The sequence below is a fragment of the Sorex araneus genome, chromosome 9 (genome assembly GCF_027595985.1).
Source record: "Sorex araneus isolate mSorAra2 chromosome 9, mSorAra2.pri, whole genome shotgun sequence".
NCBI classification, from domain to species: Eukaryota; Metazoa; Chordata; class Mammalia; order Eulipotyphla; family Soricidae; genus Sorex; species Sorex araneus.
The window spans coordinates 27,561,861-27,583,900 of NC_073310.1; the positions used below are offsets into that span (position 1 = coordinate 27,561,861).

Consider the following 22,040-nt stretch of genomic DNA (forward strand, 5'->3'; position numbering starts at 1 on the left):
TTGCTTTGTTTAAAAGTTTCTTTTGTTATAACATCTTGATTTACCAAATTGTTCATAATCAATCATAAAATGTTCCAGCCCTCATCTCACAACAATGTGACCTTCCTTCCACCAGTGTACCCGGTTTCCCACCTACTACCCAGCCTGCCCTCTTAGCAGGCACAAAAACATTTACTTCATATTGTTTGTTACAACACAAAGGCAAATAGAATTATTAAAAATTAGATCAATAAAAGTCAATTTATGATAATTCTTATATCTCACAGTGGTGTTACTGAAGTCATTGAGATTTTATTGGGCTGATTGGTGCTGGTTGAGCCTCCTGTGTTATTGTTTAGTCTCATTGAGCTTGGTGATCTTCAATGCAAATTTCCAGTCAAATTTGCTGTGTTGTGATTTTGTGCATCGTGTGAGAAAGAGATCTGAGTTCATTAATTTACAGATTATCAGCACTGTTTTTTAAATAGGTTACCCTTGATTCACTTCATACTCTACTTCCTTGTCAATGATTAGCTGTTCATATAGTTTAATTTGTCTCTGGGATTTCAATTCTGTTTTATTGTTCAGAGAGTCTTTAGCCCAGTAATGCACTGTCTTGATTACTGTGCTTTATAGTATAATTTAAAATTGGGGAAAGAGAAGCCCCTTATTTCCTTTTTCCTAAGATTGATTTAGCTATTCAAGAATTAAACTTCATATGAAGTTTTATTACTTCATAGGTATTTTTATAGGAACTGCATTGAACCTGTATAATGCTTTGGGTAAGGCTGTCATTTTGACAATGGTGATCCCTTTGATCCTTGAACACACAGAACATGTTTTTATTTCCTTGTGTTTTCATTTATTTCTCTTCATAGAGATTTACATTTTCATTGTATGGCTTTTGTTGAGCTGATTCTCAGGTACTAGATATTTTTGAGGTTTAATTGTGAATTCGTTTTTTTTTTTAAGTTTTTGTCTCTTCTATTTCATTGTTTGCATATAGAAATGCCATGGATTTCTGCATGTTAATTTTGTAGCATGCCACTTAATTGTATGAGTTAATTGTTTCTAGGAATAAATTTTTTTGTTTCTGCTTTTGTTTGTATAGTCATTGGAATTTTCTTAGTATTATGTCATCTTCAAATAGTGATCAATTGACATATTTGCTAATCTGGATGCCTCATTTATATGGCAAGAACTTCTAATATTATATTGAATAATATTGGTAAGAGTGGGCAGCCTTATCTAGTGCCTGATCTTAGAGGGAAGGCTTTCAGTTATTCACTATCAAGTAGTGAACACTATCATTTTTGTGGATTTATGGTAAATAATTTTAACTATTTTGACTATTGTGAAGAAGGATCCTCTATTTTTCATATTACTGAATTTTTCTTTTAATCATGAGTGGGTGCTGGATCTTGTCAAATGCTGTCTCTGTGTCTGTTTATATGATTAAATGGTTTTTATTTTTCTACTTATAAGATATAGTGCATTGATTGAGTTATGTATATTAAAGCACCCTTGCATCCAAAAATACATATAATCTTTTTGATTTACTACTGGATTCAGTCTGATGATATTTTGTTGAGAATCTTTGTGTCTAATTAGGGATATATGTCTGTAGTTTTCTAGTGATGTCTCTATTTGCTTTTGATAACAGGGTAATATTTGCCTCAAAGAAACTGGGAGGATTCCTGTTTCTTCGACTTTCTCGAGGAGCCTGAAAAGGTTTGAAGAACTTGCTAGTAAACCCATTTGATAGTGGGCTTTTGCTTTGGTGGAATCTTTTGATTTGAGAAAGAGTTTTACAATTTCCTTGGTAGTAATTGGTCTACTCATGATCTATATTTCCTCTTGATTCAGACTTGGAAGATTGTAGGAACTAAAAGATTTTACATTTCCCCTAAGTTCTCTAGTTTCCTTGCATAAAGATTTTCATAGTTATATCTGATGATCCTTTGTATTTCTTTTATATCTGTTGTGATATATCTCCCCTTCATTTTTTTTAAAGGTGGGGGTGGCACATTGGGGAAAAGAGCAAAGGGTGATAAGCCAGAAGGAAACTTTTATTCATAGGAAACAAACGTTTTAAGGGATTACTTCTATTTACTTTCACTTTTTACTATTTACTTTATAAATTTTAATGTTTCTTCTTCTCTGACAATCATTAGCCACTGAATCAAATCTTCCTGGAGTTAACATCTTAGTATATCTTCTAACAGATATCCACATGGCCACATGTGGTCTTCTTTGTTCATTTACTTTACATTTTGTTTTGTATAAAACCCTCTTTGAGATTCCTTGTCTACCCTATCTAAAGTAGCACTCCTGTGTACTTTGTTTTACTATTTTTTTCTCTTTTTAATTTAAAATTTTTATTTTCATAAAGTAGTACATTGTTTACATTCAACATTTCAAAACCAATCCCACCACCATTAATTTGAATTTTCCCATAGGCAGATGCTAAATAATTTATTTTGTTTTGCTTGTTATGAATAGTATGAGATGTTATGCACCACAAAAGTGGCCTAATGCTCCTGGGATTCTTTTTTTTTTTTTTGTAGTAGTATTTGGGGTCCGTAAGCATCTCTGTGGCATGCTGCTCTCTTCCGGGATTCATTTGTGAGTCTCTGAATCATGGCTGTTAATACACTGAAATGATGCTCAGAGGCAGTTTTTGGCAAGACTGCCAGGAAACCAGAAGGGCGTTGAGATGAGGGGAGGTTACCCATCTGTGACTCCATGAAACTGGAGTTTTTTGTCACTGGTCCCTCATACCTGGGTTTTTCAGCAGGTTCATTCCCATGCATGGGGCTCAGGATGAGCCTATGAACGTGGCTGTGATTGGGTCTAGAGGTTTGAGGCTTCTGGGGTTCATTTGGGGCAGGTGGAGGGACACACCTACCCCCTTCCACAGTATGCGTTAATGAAATCAGCCTAGTGTGGGGAAACATCTCTGCAGAATGCTGCTCTGTTCTGAGATCCATTTGTGAATCTCTGAATCATGGCCATTAATGCACTTAAATGGCCTGATTTTTATCTCTTTTGAGATTTATTTATGGGTCTCTGAAGCAAGGCTGATAAATGAGCTTGTGTAGCTAAGTCGGAGGTGGTTTGTGAGTGTGACTCTGACATGCGTAACTTTTGGCATTTAATTCCTGAGGAAACTTGGTCCCAAGTTGTTGGGGTCTGGCCAGAGGCACAGCAGCAGTTTTGGGATATCAGGAAGTCTGAAGACACCATCAGGCTGCTGATGCCTGACCCCACAGGAACAGGTTGACTTGCTGGGCAGCACTGTACCCCCGTTTTACTTTTTTTAAAAGGCACTTACTTTTGTGTTTCTTAGTTCTATGTTGCAGTGTTTGATTTTTGTCTTCTCCATCCTACTAGAATCTATAAGGATAGGCTGTTTGTTTTTCCTTTATACTATGTGACAAAAATAGTAGCTCCTGTATAGCAAATCTTCAATAAACATTTCTTGAATTGAATGATAGTAATGAAGTTTCTGATAATATAAATTCAGGAACTACAGTATTTTTCTGAGGGTCCAAATACCTTTAATCATAATTACCACAATTTTCATTTTAGTATTAAGAGTAGATTTCAAGAATATAAAAATTTCAGTAACATTCTTGGGAATAAATTTTATTTAGTACATTATGATGTTTAGTATGGCATTTTCATTAAAAGTTAAAAATTATAGTAATTCAGATTAAATTTTGTTCTTGTAGCCATAAAGTGCAGAAAGTAATATGACATTAATTCTTGTGAATTTATGCCCCAAAATTAAGACTAACAAATTATTAACTGTTGGTGTTTATGTTTTGGAAATAGGCAATTATATATACTGCTTTAAAGACATCTTTGATTTATTAAAAACACCCACAACTATTTCCAGACTTTTTTGATATCCAAAATAATAGAGAGTGATAGAAATTAGAACAGAGTCATAAAGCACTTGCCTTGCGTGTGTGTGACTCTGGGTTTGATCCCCAACACCACAAAACAATACCAGTAATAATATGACACAGACTTAAAGAGGGCAAGGATCATTGTACTCTCAGAATTATGATCTCAGACACAGTCAGACTATGGATACACAAGGAGGAGTTTGGAAATACAGTGATAATGAAGCCATGACAGTTAAAGGATATAGTAATGCTTCAGCTTGACCTATAAATGTCCATCAATAAGAAACATGGTTCCAGTTGTCTATCAGCTTCTATTTTTAATTACTATGCTGAGTTAACTGAAATCATTTTCACATTACAAGAGAACTGTTTCCACCTTGTAAGTTGGAGAGTGCTAGTAATTACAACTTTAATGCAGTACCATCTTTATGCTCAAAATTTTGTTGGTTAATTTCTCTTTCCATGATTTTACAATTGAAAGTTTATATGGAGGCTTTCGACTAACTCACAAGGCAGCAGAAGCAAGAATTGAGACTCCTTTCCAGGGCTGATAAGTAATTAGGTGAGCCGTATAAAGGTGTTTGTGCTCAGCCTTTGAGTAGATGACAGAGGTTGAGATGCAGCTTAGCTTTGTACCTGATATTGGGCTGCATTGGCCAGAAAGAAGTGCTTTCTCCCCACCCCCACCCCCCAAATTCACATAAAGCCCCTGTGGAGTCTAATAGTTTTATTCCATTTTCTGCCTGCTTCAAGTATACCTAGAATAGTGTATAGTACAAGGATTGTTTGCCAAACTGAAAGAAATTAAAGACTGTTCTCTTGGTATAAGCATTTTTTTTTCTTTTTGGGTCACACTCAGCGGTGCACAGGGGTTACTCCTAGCTCTGCACTCAGGAATTACTTCTGGCGGTGCTCAGGGGACCATATGGGATGCTGGGAATTGAACCCGGGTTGGCCGCATGCAAGGCAAACGCCCTACCCACTGTGCTATCACTCCAGCCCCCTGGTATAAGCATTTTGAAACAATTAAAGATTATCCCAATTAAAAAAATCTTGTGGTTCAAATTAAATCTTCATATTTGTCTTATAATTGTAAACAGCTATTATTTTTATGCTGCTTCCTGGTAAAAACTATAAAGAATGGGGAAACAGGTTACTAAGAGAAATATTGTATTGCCGCAAAATGAAATTTATTCTGAAGTATATAGAAATGCTTTCATTGCTTATACACAAAAGATTAAACACTTTTTTAAAATTCAAGGATTTGAAGTTTGGTGGTAATTTATTGTTTGGTTTGTTTGTTTTTAGTATTAGTTTATGATCTTAGTGTAGTTAGTATAGTTTGTTGTTATTTATTTACTGTTTGTATTTTCTGAATTCTTATGTCCTTTTGTTTGTTTCATGGGCCACACCTGGCTGGGCTCAGGGATCATATAGGGTACTGGGAATCAAATGTGGGTCAATAGCTTGCAATACAAGCATCCTATGTGCTATGTGATCTCTTTGACACCTATTTGACCTTTCACACTTGCAAAAGAAAAATAACTTGGCTGACCATTTGTAGATCCTAGATTCTCATGTTAAGACTAATACATATCAGGTCTGATTCTCCTTTCTTTATAATTGGTTATTTACCTGGAAGTTGGGAGAGGAGAGGTAATGAGTTATAAACAAGTTGTTTATTCAGATTAAATATATTACATGACTCCTCTCAAGATCCTATTGTTGAAGCTATTTTTAAAGTTTTAGTTGTACGGCTCACAATATGCGGTGTTCTGGGGGCCAGATAGTGCTAGGAAATCAACCTAGCATCTTGACTTTGCATATGTTCTCTTAGACCAATTCTCAGACCTCTTAGAATTATTTTTGAAATATTTTTGAGGGGATGGCGCACCCAACAATGCTCAGGGATTACTCCTGACTCTGGACTCAGGAATTACTCTTGGTGTGCTCAGGGGACCATATGGAGTGCTGGGTTTCAAACCCAGGTCAGCCTTGGCAAGGCTAGCGCCCTACCTGCTATACTATCACTCTGGCCCCTACTTTTGAGACATTTTTAAATGTTCTGTTGAGATTCAAAAAGTTATGGACCATAGTCTACTTTCAGCAGGACATCTCCCATCCCAAGTGAGCCCTCCAACCATCATTTGCTTAGTTGATAACCTCTTAATACCTGTATTGCAAACCATAACACCCAAGAGGAGAGAGTAAGAGGGAATGTGCCTGCCACAGAGGCAAGGTGTCGGAAGGGGTGGCAGTGGCGGGAGGGATACTGGGAACATTGGTGGTGGAGAATGGTTATTGGTGGAGAGATGGGTACTCGATCATTGTGTGACTGAAACATAAACACGAAAGTTTTTAAGTCTGTATCTGTATCTCGCGGTGATTCATTTAAAAAAAAGAAAAGAAAAAAATACTCAAGAAACTAAATACATAATTTCTAATCCAAAAAATAATTACAGGTTATAGTCAGTAACAATTTCTTCTGTTTATGCTCTGTTACACTACATTTGAATTTTGAGTAATGGATATAAATATATAGAACATACCATGGAGGCAAGAAAAAATTCTGCATTAAAAACAATTGTCAGCTGAAAAAGGTCACCATTTTGATTTTTTAAAAATATTAATAAAATTATAATTTTACATGAAAAAAAGTTTGCGGACTATTTCATATACGAAATATGAAGAATTGGCTATGGTATTGTATTTTTATATCAGAATACATTTGTTTAAATCATTTGTTTTTTACTATTACTATTAATATGTTTATTTTGTTTTTGTAGGTGAAGCTTTCTTTTAATGTTTGTTTCACCCCATTGATGAGTTCAAACCAAGATTCTAAATGTTACTGAAGAACTGAAAGATTGGTAAGTATTTAGTGTGATAAATACTGTAAGAATACTTATACATATAAGATTCAGTCCAAGGCTTTGTAGTTGTGTGACATTAATTTTCCCCTAAAGTAAAAACAATTAAACTTTCTATAATAGTGATGGATGTATAAGTAGTAGTTACCCATTGAATGGCACATTTCACAGTAATTGAAAGGAATGAATATGTTGAAAAGGGAAAACAAAGCTGTAAAAGGTTGTTTAATATTTTAAATATGTAAAATAGTGCTAAATGGTTTATGGTTACAAATACGAAATAATAACACATGGAAATGATAAATACCAGTTAGGGAAGGAAAGGAGGTATGGAAGGTATGGTTAAGATACAATTCTATATAGTTTACACATAAACTGACATAGAGTAATGTTAATACTTGTTATATCTTAGTATTAGCTGTAACTTCATGTTAGATAGTCTTTTCTGGATATTTGAAATATTTTTAAAATATTTAAAAAATACTACACAATTGTCTTTAAATCTTTTTTCAGAATCACTAAAAAGGGTGATATTCAGAATGACTAAATGACACTCAATTAAATTCAAAATTATCCTTAGATAAATAGGGAGAAATGGATATTCCTTACTGCACAATGCCAGTGTACCTCTGTCACCCTTATAAATATTGTTAGTGTTGACTAGTGCAGGTAGACAAAATAGTGAAAACTGTATGAATAATAAAAAGGATAGCTAGCATTAGTTATTTGTTGATAATAGGCTCTTATAACAGGATATTCTAAGAAAATATGAGTTCAGTAAGAGTGTGGATCATGACTACTGTATCAGAGAAATATTTTCTATATTCCAGTATTCTATTCTAGATAGAATATACAATGAAAACAAAATTCCATTCAGAATAGTGGCAGAAACTGAAAAACACCCTGGAAAAAAACCTGAAAAGAAATACATAAAACCTATCATTAGAGTTATTATATAATAACAACTTCCAACTTTAAAGAAATAGTAGGATAAATGTGCATGCAGCTCTGTTTGTTATTTTTAAAAACTAGAAATAGAGCCAGAGAGATAGTTCAGGATGAGGCTGATTCCAGGATATCCAGGAGTAATCCCTGAGCACAGAGCTAGGAGTAAGCCCTGATTATTGTTAGGTGTGACCGAACCCTCCCCACTCCCTACACCAAGGAATAGCATAAATAATTTGACCATGAGAGATTAGCTGCACATCAAAGCCATGAAATATATGCAATAGGTAGCATTATAGCTTTATCTATAAAATACCATGTAGCTATTAGAAAAAGGAACTGAAACAATGTCCAAAATGTCTAAATGACTATCTAAATGACTCACAGCAAGAATAGGTTATTATTAGTACCCTGTTTGTATAACTATTAAAATATACAGCCCCATAATGATGCCATCGGACTCCGCACCAGCCTGTTTTCACTCGGGGTCCCACAGAGGGGGGAGCCTGAGAGCCCTCCCTGCCCCAAGGGACCCAGCCCTGGCAGCCGACCTCCACAACCCAACTGCCACCACACTCCAGGTCACTTTCCACACGCTTGGGCTGAGCCTCATGCATGAGTGAAGTCCCATGGAATCTAGGTAATGTGGAACTTTGTCATTGTGGAATCTGGGCTCAATGAGACCCGAGAGCAGAGATCCTCTGCCTGCTCTCCCCAGTCTCTGGTAGCCCAGGGGTCACGCCCATAAGCCACCTCCTGCTGGTGCCAGATAATCTCATCGGCCACCCTCCAGAACTCATGGCTGCTTCTCCCAGAAGGGAGCATAAAATGAGGCCCCCATAACCATGCCTCTGGACTCCGCGCCAGTTGTTTTCACTCAGGGCGCCCCAGAGGGGGGTTGGGTGAGAGCCCCTGTTCCCACCCCAAGGGACCCAGCCCCAGCAGCTGACCTCCACAACCCAACCACTGCCACACTTCAGGCCGCTTTTCACACGCTCGGGCCAAGCTTCACATATGAGTGAACATATTCCTAAACCACACGGCCGCAGACACATCATAAGACACTCCCTATTCATTTTCCATAATTACCACACTATATTTGATTGGAGGCAAGATGGCACCAACACTGTCCGAACCCCTCACACTCTCCTGAACCCGGCTCACCATCTTGCCTTAGACAACGTGGCTCAGCACGCCAGGCATGGAACTCTACGTGTGATCCCTGCTGGAACTCTGTGTGTGATTCCTGATGGACATCACCAGCTGTTTTGCAAGATTCGGACAGAATGGCATCGGCAGGGCACAGAGAAACGGCAGCGGCGGCTGCAGCATCGCCACCTGCCCTGGCTGGCCCAAGTTGCAGCGCTGTTGGACGTAGAGCCGTGGCAGCAGTGCATGCAGTGGCTCATCCACTGTGGGGTGCTGTCAACCAACCACTGGGTGACCTGGAACTCAGCGCAGGTTTTCAACCTGGCACAGACCCTCCGCAATAGGGTCCTGCTCTGCCCGCTGCTCAACAACCTCTGGATGCACTCCATCAACCTCAAGAAGCTCAACCTGAGGCCGCAGATGTCCCAGGTGCTGCCCAGAGGTTGCAAGCAGGTGTATGTTTGTCAGTGTGCAGATAGCTACAACATGCCAGTCAACCAAAAACTTACATTTGATAGACTGGGAACACCTGTAAAGGCGATTAGAGGCCAACCCAAAAGCCTCCGTCCCTCTTGGAGAGCCCGGCAAGTTACCAAGTGTATCCCGCCTGCACTGCAGAGCCTGACAAGCTGCCAAAAACAGTAACAATGATGGTTCTCATTCCCCTGATCCTGTATACGCCATCAGGCTACATTAGCACCCAACAGGGACGAATGGAGACATTACTGCCGCCCGCTCAAGCAAATTTATGAACAATGGGATGACAGTGATTTAGTGACATTGATTAAAATGTACTTTTTAAATTAGTATAAACATGTATTTCTGCATGTATAGTAATGCTTTTATTAAAACTTTTCTTATAAATAAAACTAAAAGAAATAAGGAGAAAATTCTTTTTATAGTGAGAACTTTTAAGATTTACTCTTTTAATAACTTTTTTATATAACATACAGTAATGAGTAGTATTGGTTAGAATCATCATGTTGGATGTGATATCCCTACTGTTTTTTTATCTTACAATTAGAAATTGTACTTTTAGTTTTTTGTTTTTTGTTTTTTTACTTTTTGGGTCACACCTGATGATGCACAGGGGTTACTCCTGGCTCTGCACTCAGGAACCACTTCTGGTGGTGCTCAGGGGACCATATGGGATGCTGGGAATCTGACCCCGGGTTGGCGCATGCAAGGCAAATGCCCTACCCGCTCTGCTATCGCTCCAGCCCCGAAATTGTACTTTTAGATTCTTCTCCCCAGTTTTTTGTTCCTTTACTCACCCTGGCAATATCAAGTCTAATTTCTCTCTCTTTCTCTCTCTTTCTCTCTCTCTCTCTCTCTCTCTCTCTCTCTCTCTCTCTTCCCCCCCTCTCTCTCTCTGTTCCACATATAAATGAGATTTGTATTTCTTTTTCTCTGATATATTTCACTTAGAATAATGCCTTCAAAGTTCATCCATATTGCTATAAGTGGTAGAATTTCCTTGTTTTCATGGCTAAATAATATTCCATTGTGTCTCCTTTTTTTCAGTGTAGAGGACCTTTGCTTCTTAGTTAACTTAGAACTAAATATTTTTGGTTTTTTATACTATTATAAAATAAATTTATTTTTCAGAAATTTTGTGTTTAGTGTATGAAAATACTACTAATTTTTTCATATTAAATTCATTGTTCACAACTTTACTGAATTCATTGTTTAGATCAAACATTCATTGTTTTGATCTAAACACTGATTGAATCTTTAGGATTTTCCAATTCTGGTTCCTTTTATTTCTTACCTTATTGCTCTAGGTAGAACCCTCAGTACTGAGTTGAATAAGATAGGTCAAAGTGGACATCCTTAACTTGTTCCCGATTTTAGAGGAAAGGTTTTCAATCTTTTACCACTGAATAGGATATTAGCTATGAGCTTGTTACTTACATCCTTTATTATGTTGAGGTATGTTCCTAATATATACCTAATTTGCTAAGAGTTTTTACTGTGAATGGTTGTTGAATTTTGTCATTTTTTTCTATTTTTGAGATTATATGTTTCTTTTCTGCATTATGTCAGTGTGATACATCACTTTGATTCATTTGTGTTTATTGAGACATCCTGGCATTCCAAGGTTAAATCCAACTTCACTATGGTGAAGTGCTGTTGAATTTGGTGTCCTTGTGTTAAGAATTTTTGCATCCGTATTTTCTTTGGGGATATTGGCCTTTAGCTTTCCTAGCAGTGTATGTTTTTATTTGGTACCAGAATTATGCTGATATTTTACATAAAAATTGGAAGTATTCCTCTCTTTTTCCATTTTTTAAAAAGACCTTGGGAACAATGTTAGTTCTTTAAATGTTTGTTAAAAATCACGTGTAAGAGATTTGGTTTTGATCCCCAGCAGCTTAAGGACAAGAAAATTTCATAGTGAAGCTAAGGTTTGCTCATTGGGAGACTTCGGATCTGTTTTCTGAGGACTTATAATAGTCGGACTAATAATTTTTCCTCTGTTTTGTCTAGATAATCCCATATGTTGTAAATAAAGTCTTATAATTCTTTGAATTACTGTGGTGTCCATTGTAATGGTGTCCATTGTAATGTCTCCTCTTTGTTTATAATTTTTTTCATTTGAATTCTTTCTCATTTTTCATTTCTTAGTTTAGCTAAAGTTTACTTAATTTTTTCACTTCTTTTCTATTCTTTTTTACTTATTTTTGTCCTAATCTTTATTATTTTCTTTCTTCCTGAAATAACTTTGAGGTCAATTTATTATTACACTTCGGGTCACAATTGTGTTTTGTGGGAATTGCATTTGGCAATGTGAAGTGGTGTTCAAGAGCAAACACAAGACCTCATGCATGCCAAGAAGGTGCTCTGCCTCCGGCATCCCTGGGCCTCTCCTCTGGGTAATTTTATATGTCCTCATGATCATCTTTCTGCATTAGGTTTTCATTTTAAATTCTCCATTGAATCATTCAGTTCAGTTATTGTATTTTTCATCTTTAAGATTTCTGCTAATTTTTTTTAATGGTTGTTCTTAATATCTTTAGTCCAGTTTCATTTCAGTTGTGTTACATATTTGTTGGTACTATGTCTAATGTGTTTATATTTGTACCTGGTTGTTTTCTGAAAGTTTGGGCTGTTCAAGAAAGAACCAAGATCAAAACTTATAGAATAATGTCGGCGGCATCTTTGGAAGAAGATGCTAAGAACAGTAGTATTGTATTCTTAAGAAACATTTTGTAGAGGGCTGGGAAGATTGTTTAAAAACCTGGAGCACAATATCCATCTGATAAGGGATTAATATCCAGGATATACAAGACACTAGTAGAATTGTATAAGTAAAAAACCTCTAACCCTATCAAAAAATGGGGAGAAGAAGTGAGCAGAAGTTTCCTCAAAAAAAGAAATACAAATGGCAAAAAGGCACATGAAAAAATGCTCCACATTGCTACTCATCAGGGAGATGCAAATCAAAACAACAATGAGATATCATCTCACACCACAGAGACTGGCACACATTCAACCAGTGCTGGTGTGGATGTGGGGAAAAAGGGACGCTCCTTCACTGTTGGTGGGAATGCCGACTGGTCCAGCCTTTCTGGGAAACAATATGGACAGTCCTTCAAAAACTAGAAATTGAGTTTCCATATGACCCTGCAATACCACTTCTGGGAATATATCCCAAGGATGCAAAAAAGCACAGTAGAAATGACATCTGTACCTATATGTTCATTGCAGCACTGTTCACAATAGTCAAAATCTGGAAACAACCCAACTGCCCTAAAACAGATGACTGGTTAAAGAAACTTTGGTACATCTACACAATGGAATACTATGTAGCTATTAGGAGAGATGAAGTCACGAAATTTGCTTATAAATGGATAAATATGGAGAGTATCATGCTAAGTGAAATGAGTCAGAAAGAGAGGGACAGACATAGAGGGACTGCACTCATTTGTGGAGTGTAAAATAACATCACATGAGGCTGACACCCAAGGACAGTAGATACAAGGGCCAGGGGGATTGCCCCATAGCTAGAAGACTGCTTCATAAGTGGAAGGGAGAAGGCAGATGGAATAGAGAAGGGTTCACTAAGAAAATGATGGCTGGAGGAACCAGTTGGGATGGGAGGTGCATGCCAAAAGTAGATAATGGACCAAACATGATGACCTCTCAGTGTCTGTGTTGCAAGCTATAATGCCCAAAAGTAGAGAGACAGTATGGGGAATATTGTCTGCCATGGAGGCAGGGGGAGGGTGGGAAAGGGGGGGTATACCCGGGATATTGGTGGTGGGAAATGTGCACCAGTGGAGGAATGGGTGTTTGATCATTGTGAGATTGTAACCCAAACATGAAAGCTTGTTACTATCTCACGGTGATTCAATAAAATTTATATATATATATATGCATATATATATAGGGTTAAGAACCAGTAATTTAAAGTCAGTGTTTAATTAAAAACAAAAGACCAAACCATAAAGTTTTTAATGCAGGCTTTTCTAATTTTTTTTAATTTTTTGTTTTATAGCTCGGTCATGAGCACTGACAGTAACTCACTGGCACGTGAATTCCTGACTGATGTCAACCGGCTTTGCAATGCAGTGGTTCAGAGGGTGGAGGCCAGGGAGGACGAGGAGGAGGAGACACACATGGCAACCCTTGGACAATACCTGGTTCATGGCCGAGGATTTCTGTTACTTACCAAGCTAAATTCTATCATTAATCAGGTAACATTTTCTTGTCAAATATTTTATTGGTACCTAATTATAGCTATGTATATAGAAATTCTCAGTTTCAGATTTTGAGAGGCTCTGCATTACCCAACAGGGAAAATTAGTTCCATTTATGAAAAACTGCTTACTTAAAAAGTTTTCAAATGTAGAAATACCTTAGAACTATAAAAGGCCTAAACTGGTTCTTCTAAAATGGTTTTCCTTTATGCTATACTTTTTAGCCTAACATCAGTGATTGTTAGAAGAGATAAAAGATTGCAGTTGAGCAGTATTATATACTGTAATATCAAATATGTTTTTAAAAATTCAGTGTCAGTTATGTTAGGGAGCTTGCTAATTCAGGAGTAGAAGAGAACCCTTTGTGTAAACTAATAATTGCTATCCTTTAGCTTACATCATCTACTTTTTAAATATATCTGTTTTCTTGAAGTATGCTATAGCCATATGTATTTTGATTTATTGTTTATTGTTATCATATTTCCCCATGATTATTTGTACTCTTGATTATAGTTATCTGACCTGGATATTAGCATAAAAACATAGTACATACAAAACTATATGATATTGTAGAAGACATTATAGAATTTTAAGACTAACCTTAATCTCACAGATAAAAAACTGAAATCCAAAATACATTTAATAACTTAGCCAAGGTTAACTTGAAGCCTAAATGTAAATTCTATCTTTATTTCATTTTAGTTGAAAGCAAACATAAATTTATTTGGGAGGTACACAGAGGGCCCCAGGATCACTGGTGTTCCTTAGCCACTTGAGTCAGACAGACAGATTGATGCTTGCTCTGACAGTGCTGTGCTTCCTAGGCCCAAAAGTCCACACCCAGTGGTGCTCAGGAAGCCAGTAAGCCTGGGGTTTGAACTTGGGTCCCAGTGCATGCTATAATCTCCCTTATCCTGTCTTCCTGGCCCCACAAATATCTATTTGATGAAAGAAAATGTCTGCCATCTACTTTCAGGAGAATAAGTAATGTGGTCAGATAATGTTTTGGTTAACCTGAATTGAAAAGACAATATGAGTTATAAATGACACCTATTGGACATGTAAAGTATCATGCTTAGTGAAATGAATCAGAAGGAAAGGGATAGATAGATACAGAATGACTGCATTCATTTGTGGTATATTATATATATAGTAGAAGATTGATATATAGATATATATATACAGGGGTTAGGAGGACAGGGGGGCTGAGGGTAGGTAAGATAGAGAAAAAACCTCTGGGAATGATCTCGCTGGACAAGATCTGAGTGATAAGAATAGGTAAGGGATATTCTTGATAGCCGTTCAGTATCAATATTGCAAACCACGGTGCCCAAATGGAGGGAAGGGGAGAGAATGGGAGAGGGAGTGGGGGGAGAGGCAGGAGAGGAGAGAGAGAGAGAGAGAGAGAGAGAGAGAGGAAACGTGCTTGCTACAGAGGAGGGGTGGGGGATGATGGAAGAGAACCTGGTGATACTGGTGCTGGGAAACATACACTGGTGGAGAGATGGGTGTTGGAATACTGTATGACTGAAATCCAATCATGAACAACTTTGTAATGCTCTAAAAAAATTAATTGAAAAATAACAAAAATTTTAAAATAACCAAAAAAATTTGTAGACATAAAATTCTTTCCTTCTTAGTGTTATTAAGTTATTTTTGCTCTAATTTCTATCAAATATTTACATGCTTTGGAAAATAATCTTGATACATGGTTTGCAAATTTAAAAAAATAAATAAGTGACCTCTGTTTTCTCAAGCTCTATAAATCCTGATTAATTGCAATCAAAATTTCAGTATCTTTTTGTTCTAGTCTGTTTAATGAATTATACTTCAATTTTCATAGAATTTGATTTTATATACATATAGTTTATTGGTTTTAAGTGTAGTCACATTTATGTGCAACTATGACCAGTCAATTTTAGAACATTTTCATCATCTCAGATTTCTGTTTGAGGCTTTCTAGCTGCCATTCTTTATTGCACCCTTACCCCTCAGCCCTAGGCAAACTCTAATCTAATTTTAATCATTTTAATAATAGAATTTGTCAATTAATATTAATTGGGCTTATTTAATTGTTTAACCAGGAAATGAAAGTGGTCATTGAGGGGATCATTAAGAAACTCATAACAATGAATCAGAGCTGTTTAGGAGTGATGTGGAAGTGGGTGCCTTCCCAATGTGTGTGCCAAAGGACGCCTGGGGAGCCCCACTGGCAATTCTTGGCCAAGTAGGCTGGTGGTTCAGTGCAAGGGCCAAAGGATAGGGTGCTTCTTGGTTCGACCCATTATTGCCATGGATTACTCAGGCCATCCCGGCAGTACAGGGGTTCTATAAGGCTATACTGGGTGAAGCTCCGGGCCATCCACGGCTGTACATAAGACACTTGGCATATGTCCTAACTGCCATACTATCTCCTGCCCCATTTAAATTTAATTAAAAAATTAATTAAAAATTTTAATTATGGTTCTCAGTACTGTTAATGATGGTTTCTCATGCATAGTTCATACACTACACCCATCCACCAGTGTACTCACCTCCTTCTCCCAAGGACCCCATGTCTTTCAAACCCCATCAGTTCTTCAATTGTGTTGCCTTTGGCCCTATCTTGCTACCTTGCTGTGTATCATTAAATCCCACACATGAGAGAGATCATTTTGTATGAATCCCATTTCTTTTCTGACTTTACTCACCTATTTTTTAGTTCAATCCATGTTGTTGCAAGTTGCATGATTTTTTTCTTTCTTAAAGCTTCAAAGTATTCTATTGTATATATATATTCTACAACTTCTTTATCCATTCTTCTGTATTTGAGCATTTGTGTTGTTTCCATATCTTAACTGTTGTACTAAGTGTGGTGAAGAACAGGTATGCATAGATCATTTTGAATGAATTTTTGTGGGGTTTTTTTTGATAGATGCCAGAAAAGAAGTGGTATTTCTGGGTCATATGGTAGTTCTATTCCTTTTTTAAAAAAATAAATCTCCATATTACTTTCCATAGAGACTGAATCATATGACATTCCCACCAATAGTAGATGGGGGATTCCTTTCTTATTGCTGCCTTACCAGCACTGTTTCCAGACTTTTTGATATGTACCATTCTCATTGGCATGAGTTACTACCTCATTATTGTTTTGATTTTTTCCCCTAAATATGAATGATGATGAGCACTTACAAATTTAATTATCAGTCTGTGTTTCTGATGAGCAGAACACTTCTCGGGTATTCTAGGGAAGATACAACTTAAGTCCTTGTCTCCCTAATGTCTATTTGTTTCTTAATAGATATTAATTATAAAGAAATAAATACTTTTTATTGATGTATAATCTACATGTAGTAAGTGCCGAAATGTTAAGAATATAATTGGAAGTATTTTTGTATATGTATAAATCTATGTATCTACCACCCAAATTAATATATAAAACTTGCACCCTGTTAGGTCTCTCTTCAATCATTTCCTCCCTTTCTCTGCTGCAATATAACCAATATTCTTTATATATGTATGTAGATATATTTTATGCACACACGTATGTCAATATTTTTTAACTTAAAGCTATAAAAGAAATCTGTATTCTTGTCTCTTAAAGCTTCAGCTTAAATCTCTAGTACTACCTATGGCCTGTACCTGAGCTTTGGGAAGACCTCCTCAAAAAAGAAAGTGAAAGAATTATTCTCACTTTGAATTTTGATACCTGTATCAACTAGATGAGTGACTTTATTTAGTGATGTAATTGTTCTAGATCTCAATTACCTTATCATTAACTTAAATATATCTATTTGGATGACTGAAAAGATCTCTTACAACATAAAGTTTATTTCTATATAACATTTGATTATGATTTGATTCATATATCCTGATTTTTGATTCATATCTCCTTCTATATCCTAATTATGAATTAGCCCTAATTCTGATATGAGTAGAAAATTATAATGATTTATTCCCTGAACAACATACAAAAATTTAATAAGTATATACAGCATACTTGAAAAATCTTAGTATATGTAATTTCTGTGCCAGCTCACATTCTTTGACGGTGCATAAGGCTGTTGCTTATTGGTGAATAAAAAGTTCTACCAAAGGTTATATACATTTATTTTAAAAAGCTTAGTTTTTAATTCTAGTAGTTTTCTTTACATCTGTTTTTCTGTGAAAAATACTATGAATTCTTTCTGCATCTTTGTAGTATTAATACTTTTGGGGGAGAAATACTAAAGACTTTTTTTTTTTAACCAGCGATCTTACCTTCTGAGATAAATAGATTGAAAAATATGACAGAGACTAGGGAGCTCAGTGAATTGCTACTCAGGTGCACAAGGCCTTGGTTTTTGATCCTTAGCACTGCATGGCCTCGTGAGCATTGCTAGGTGTAGCCCTGGAGGTCCCTAGCACCCCTGGGAAGCCCCTCCACCAAAATAACAAAGCAACTTTCTATGATGACAAAACAATATGAAGGTCTTGGGAGTGTAAAGAAGAGGCTAATCAAGAAATGCTTTACTAGAGGGAAGTATCTCTAAATAGGGATAACCTTTGGAAGGAGGGCAAGTTTGGGCTGGCCATATGGCCCAGAGGACTTCGGTCTGCAGCCCTGACTACCCCACCTTCAGCATTCCTGGCAATAGCTTTGGTGAACCCCTCTAGCACCACGTGGCCTCCATTTAATTTTTTTTTTAAAGGAAGCATTGGACTGAGAAAACAGCAAGTGCTGTTTTCTAGAAGCTAGAGTAAGAACAAGAAAAAATAACTTTCTGTGACTACCCTGTGAATGTTTCATTCTGTCTGATCTGTTTAATAACCTAACTTTAACAAAATTGGAGTTAATCTTATGCACTGTTTTTTAAAAATACTAGATCAACTTCTATTAAACCTTTATATTTATAATATATACATATATTTTAAAGGTATATTTATTGACTAAATGATGATCCAGTACTTACATATATAAGGATTTATTTTGCAAAAATTTCCTTTTTTTTAATTGAGTCACCATGAGGTAGAATTTCCCTTTTTTGAGATGTATGCATTTAACAAAATTTTACTATTATAGATAATTAACAAAAATGCAACACATTTTTCTTTCAGTATTCTAATCTAATCTACTGGTAGAGTAGGGAGTTAGAGCAAAGGTTTTATGTGGAGTTACTGGTGAGGAGACTGGAAAACTGAAGCCATATGATGGCGAACTTTGTTAAGGAGTCTAACTGATTCTGAAAACACTGGAAAGATTTCTAAACCAGATGAAAACAATGTAATAGTGATTGGATTTGGCAAGTCATTGGTAATTGTTTCCTCAGGAAGATAACACAGACTTTAAAATTTAGTAAAAGTAACACATGATCTTCAATTATTGCATGTAGGTCTACAGATTCTGCTTATTGACATTCTAAGATTTATTTTTGCATGATTGGTCTGGCAGTAATGTTGGAGTACACATGGGATTCTGGAATTCCTGCTGCACAGAGTAGTGAGAATATGATTGCAATAGAAATTTGCAGCACAGTGGTGCTATCTGCAAAGAGCCGATAATCCAGTATTACCTTTTTACTTAGCTTATAGATAGAATAAATGATTGTGTCAGTTGATTGCTGTGATTGTAACAGACTACATTTCAAAAACATACTAGTATAAAACAGTGATTTATTTGCTCTTGATTCTGAGAGTTGGCTCTTTGGGCAGACTCCACTGGGTGGCCAACTCTGTTGCGTGTGTGCTCAGCTGGTCTCGAAATTGAATTTTCAGTCAATTGGTGGAAAACTGTTGACTGGATCTGTGGCAGGCTGACTCAGTTCTCATCCATATGTTCCCTCCTCTCCCAGTAGATTAGTTCCTGCTTCATTACATAATGATGGAAGAATTCTAAGAATATGGGAGAGAAAAGTGCAAATCACATGTGGCTTCTGCTGCATTCTATTGGTCAGAGCACAAATTTAAGGTGTGGGAACATAGATGTCATCCCACTAAAGAATGAAATTATCTGTGGCCATGTTTCTCTCCCATAGTCTCCTTTTAGTCACATTTATTAGTATTCCTCATGCCTCCCTCCCAGGAGTTTTGAACTATCAGTCCTTCATGGATCAGGTGCAAAGTACATAATACAGTCAATTAGGGATGAGTATGAGATTCAAAGAACTTGGACTGAAGCTCTTTTTGATTGAGAGACAAAGTCATCTATTCCTTCCCCCTCCCCATACATTTGCTGTGATAAGAGAGAAACAAGTTAGTTAACTTGTACTTAACAAGGAGAACAGGAGACACATACCTCCACTGATCCACTGAAAGTCAGTCAGGTATGTGCTGTGTTGTTCTCAGTTCTAAGGGCAGGGCATATGTTTTTCTTCTGGAAGAGTAATTTGTAGTTTACAGGATTCTGTGCTCTACCTCTCAGTGTTTCTTCTGTTCTGTAACAGCTCAGAACTTGCTGCTTTATCACCCTGCTTTTTTCCTAGTAAGAAGTAAGATTTGGGGGACTAGAGAGGTGGTACAGCAGTTAGTGAGCTTGCCTTGCACCTGACCAACCCATGTTTGATCCTCAACACTGCTATGGTCTCCCAAGTACCGCCTAGAGTGATCCCTGAGCAAAGAGCCAGGAGTCAGTCCTGAACACTTCCAGGTGTAGCCCAATCCTCTCGACCCCCCACATCCCCAGTATAAATATTGAATGGGCAGTGATGTGATTTCTGTAGATAGGATAGGAGAGCACTAGCCTGGAATGGATCTATTAAGAACTTTTCACTTAGAAATGAAATAACATCCTATTCCTCTGAATACTGCAATTGGAGTGTGTTTGTAGAATCTTAGATAAAACTTGCATCAAAACAAGTCTGCACACATCCTAAAAAACAAAAGCAACCAGTGTTGGCGTGGATATGGGAAGAAAGGGATTCTCCTTCACTGCTGCTGGGAACGCCGACTGGTACAGCCCTTTTGGAAAACAATATGGTCGATTCTCAAAAAATTAGAAATTGAGCTCCCATTTGACCCAGCAATACCACTCCTGGGAATATATCCCAGAGAGGCAAAAAGGTATAGTAGAAATGACATCTGCCTTTCTATGTTCATTGCAGCACTGTTTACAATAGCCACAATCTAGAAAAAACCAGAGTGCCCAAAAACAGATGATTGTTAAAGAAACTTTGGTACATCTACACAATAGAATACTACGCAGCTGTCAGAAAAGATGAAATCATGAAATTTGCATATAAGTGGATCAACATGGAAAGTATCATGTTAAGTGAAATGAGTCAGAAAGAAAGAGACAGACAGAGAAAGATTGCACTCATATGTGGAATATAAAGTAGCAGAGAGGTACAAGCTTGCAATGATGCAATTTCTGGCAGAAATTTCTCTGGACTTAGTTACTAAAATACTAAAATACAGAAATTCAAAACCATGCAGCTTCTATTGCAGCCGCTCGACCTCATATCTCTTCATTTTCAGCAATGGAAAACAAATGATCAAATGCTTCCTTTTCAGCAGGTCCGACTTTGGGGGGAGAAACTCCAAACAATAATAATGAGTTTTTTGTTGAAATATTGAATGTAATCAAAGTAAAGTGAAAGTAAAGTGAAATTTATCAGTTACACTGGGGAGGTGGAGGGTGGGGGGAGGTATAATGTAATTCTTGGTGGTGGAATATGTGCACTGGTGAAGGGATGGGTATTCGAGCATTGTATAACTGAGACTTAAACCTGAAAGCTTTGTAACTTTCCACATAGTGATTCAATAAAAGAATAAATTAAAAAAAGATAAAATCATCTAACAGAAAAAAAAACAAGTATTTCATCAGACAACGCTTAGTTGGCAAATAACAGTGAATTAAACTTCAATGGAAGAAGTGGAAAAACAAGTCTATATAAATTGAACCAAAGAATATGTATAATGGGCAAAAGGCACATGAAAAAGTCCTCTACATCTCTAATCATCAGGGATATGCAAATCAAAAACAATTATGAGATATCAAAAAAAAATTTTTTTTTTTGGTTTTTGGGTCACACCCGGCGATGCACAGGGGTTACTCCTGGCTCTTCACTCAGGAATTACCCCTGGAGGTGCTCAGGGGACCATATGGGATGCTGGGAATCGAACCCGGGTCGGCCGCGTGCAAGGCAAACGCCCTACCCGCTGTGCTATCGCTCCAGCCCCTCAAAAATTTTTTTTAAAAAATTCAAAAAAAAACAGGGCTGCAAGTGCTGATTTTCCAGGTTACCTGTTAATAGAAAAAGATTGTATGACTTATCAAAGGACAGATATGTAATGGAACTATATGATTCCTTAAAAAAGGGGTAAAGACATCCATATTACTATGTTCATTGCAGCACTATATACAATAGCCAAAATATGGAAACAATCCAAATGCGCAGTAAAAGATGACTGGATTAAGAAACTATGGGACATATGCATAATGGAATACTATTCAGCCTTAAGAAATGATAAAGTCATACAATTTGCTTCAGTGTGCATGTATCTAGAGAGTATCATATTAA

The 22,040-nt window shown here is 36.8% G+C and overlaps 1 protein-coding gene across 4 annotated transcripts in view; it reads left to right on the forward strand.

The window, feature by feature from the left end:
• Positions 1–22,040, forward strand: part of LYST (lysosomal trafficking regulator) — a 193,302-nt gene that overhangs the window by 22,036 nt on the left and 149,226 nt on the right. For 3 of the 4 annotated variants that reach the window (XM_004620365.2, XM_055146687.1, XM_055146685.1), the window contains 2 exons: positions 6,680–6,763; positions 13,359–13,557. In XM_004620365.2, coding sequence (XP_004620422.2) covers positions 13,366–13,557 — 192 coding nt within the window. In that variant the 5' untranslated portion in view covers positions 6,680–6,763; positions 13,359–13,365. Of the gene's footprint in view, positions 1–1,688; positions 1,711–6,679; positions 6,764–13,358; positions 13,558–22,040 lie in introns of those variants that run through there. The other variant, XM_055146686.1, reaches the window with a different exon arrangement.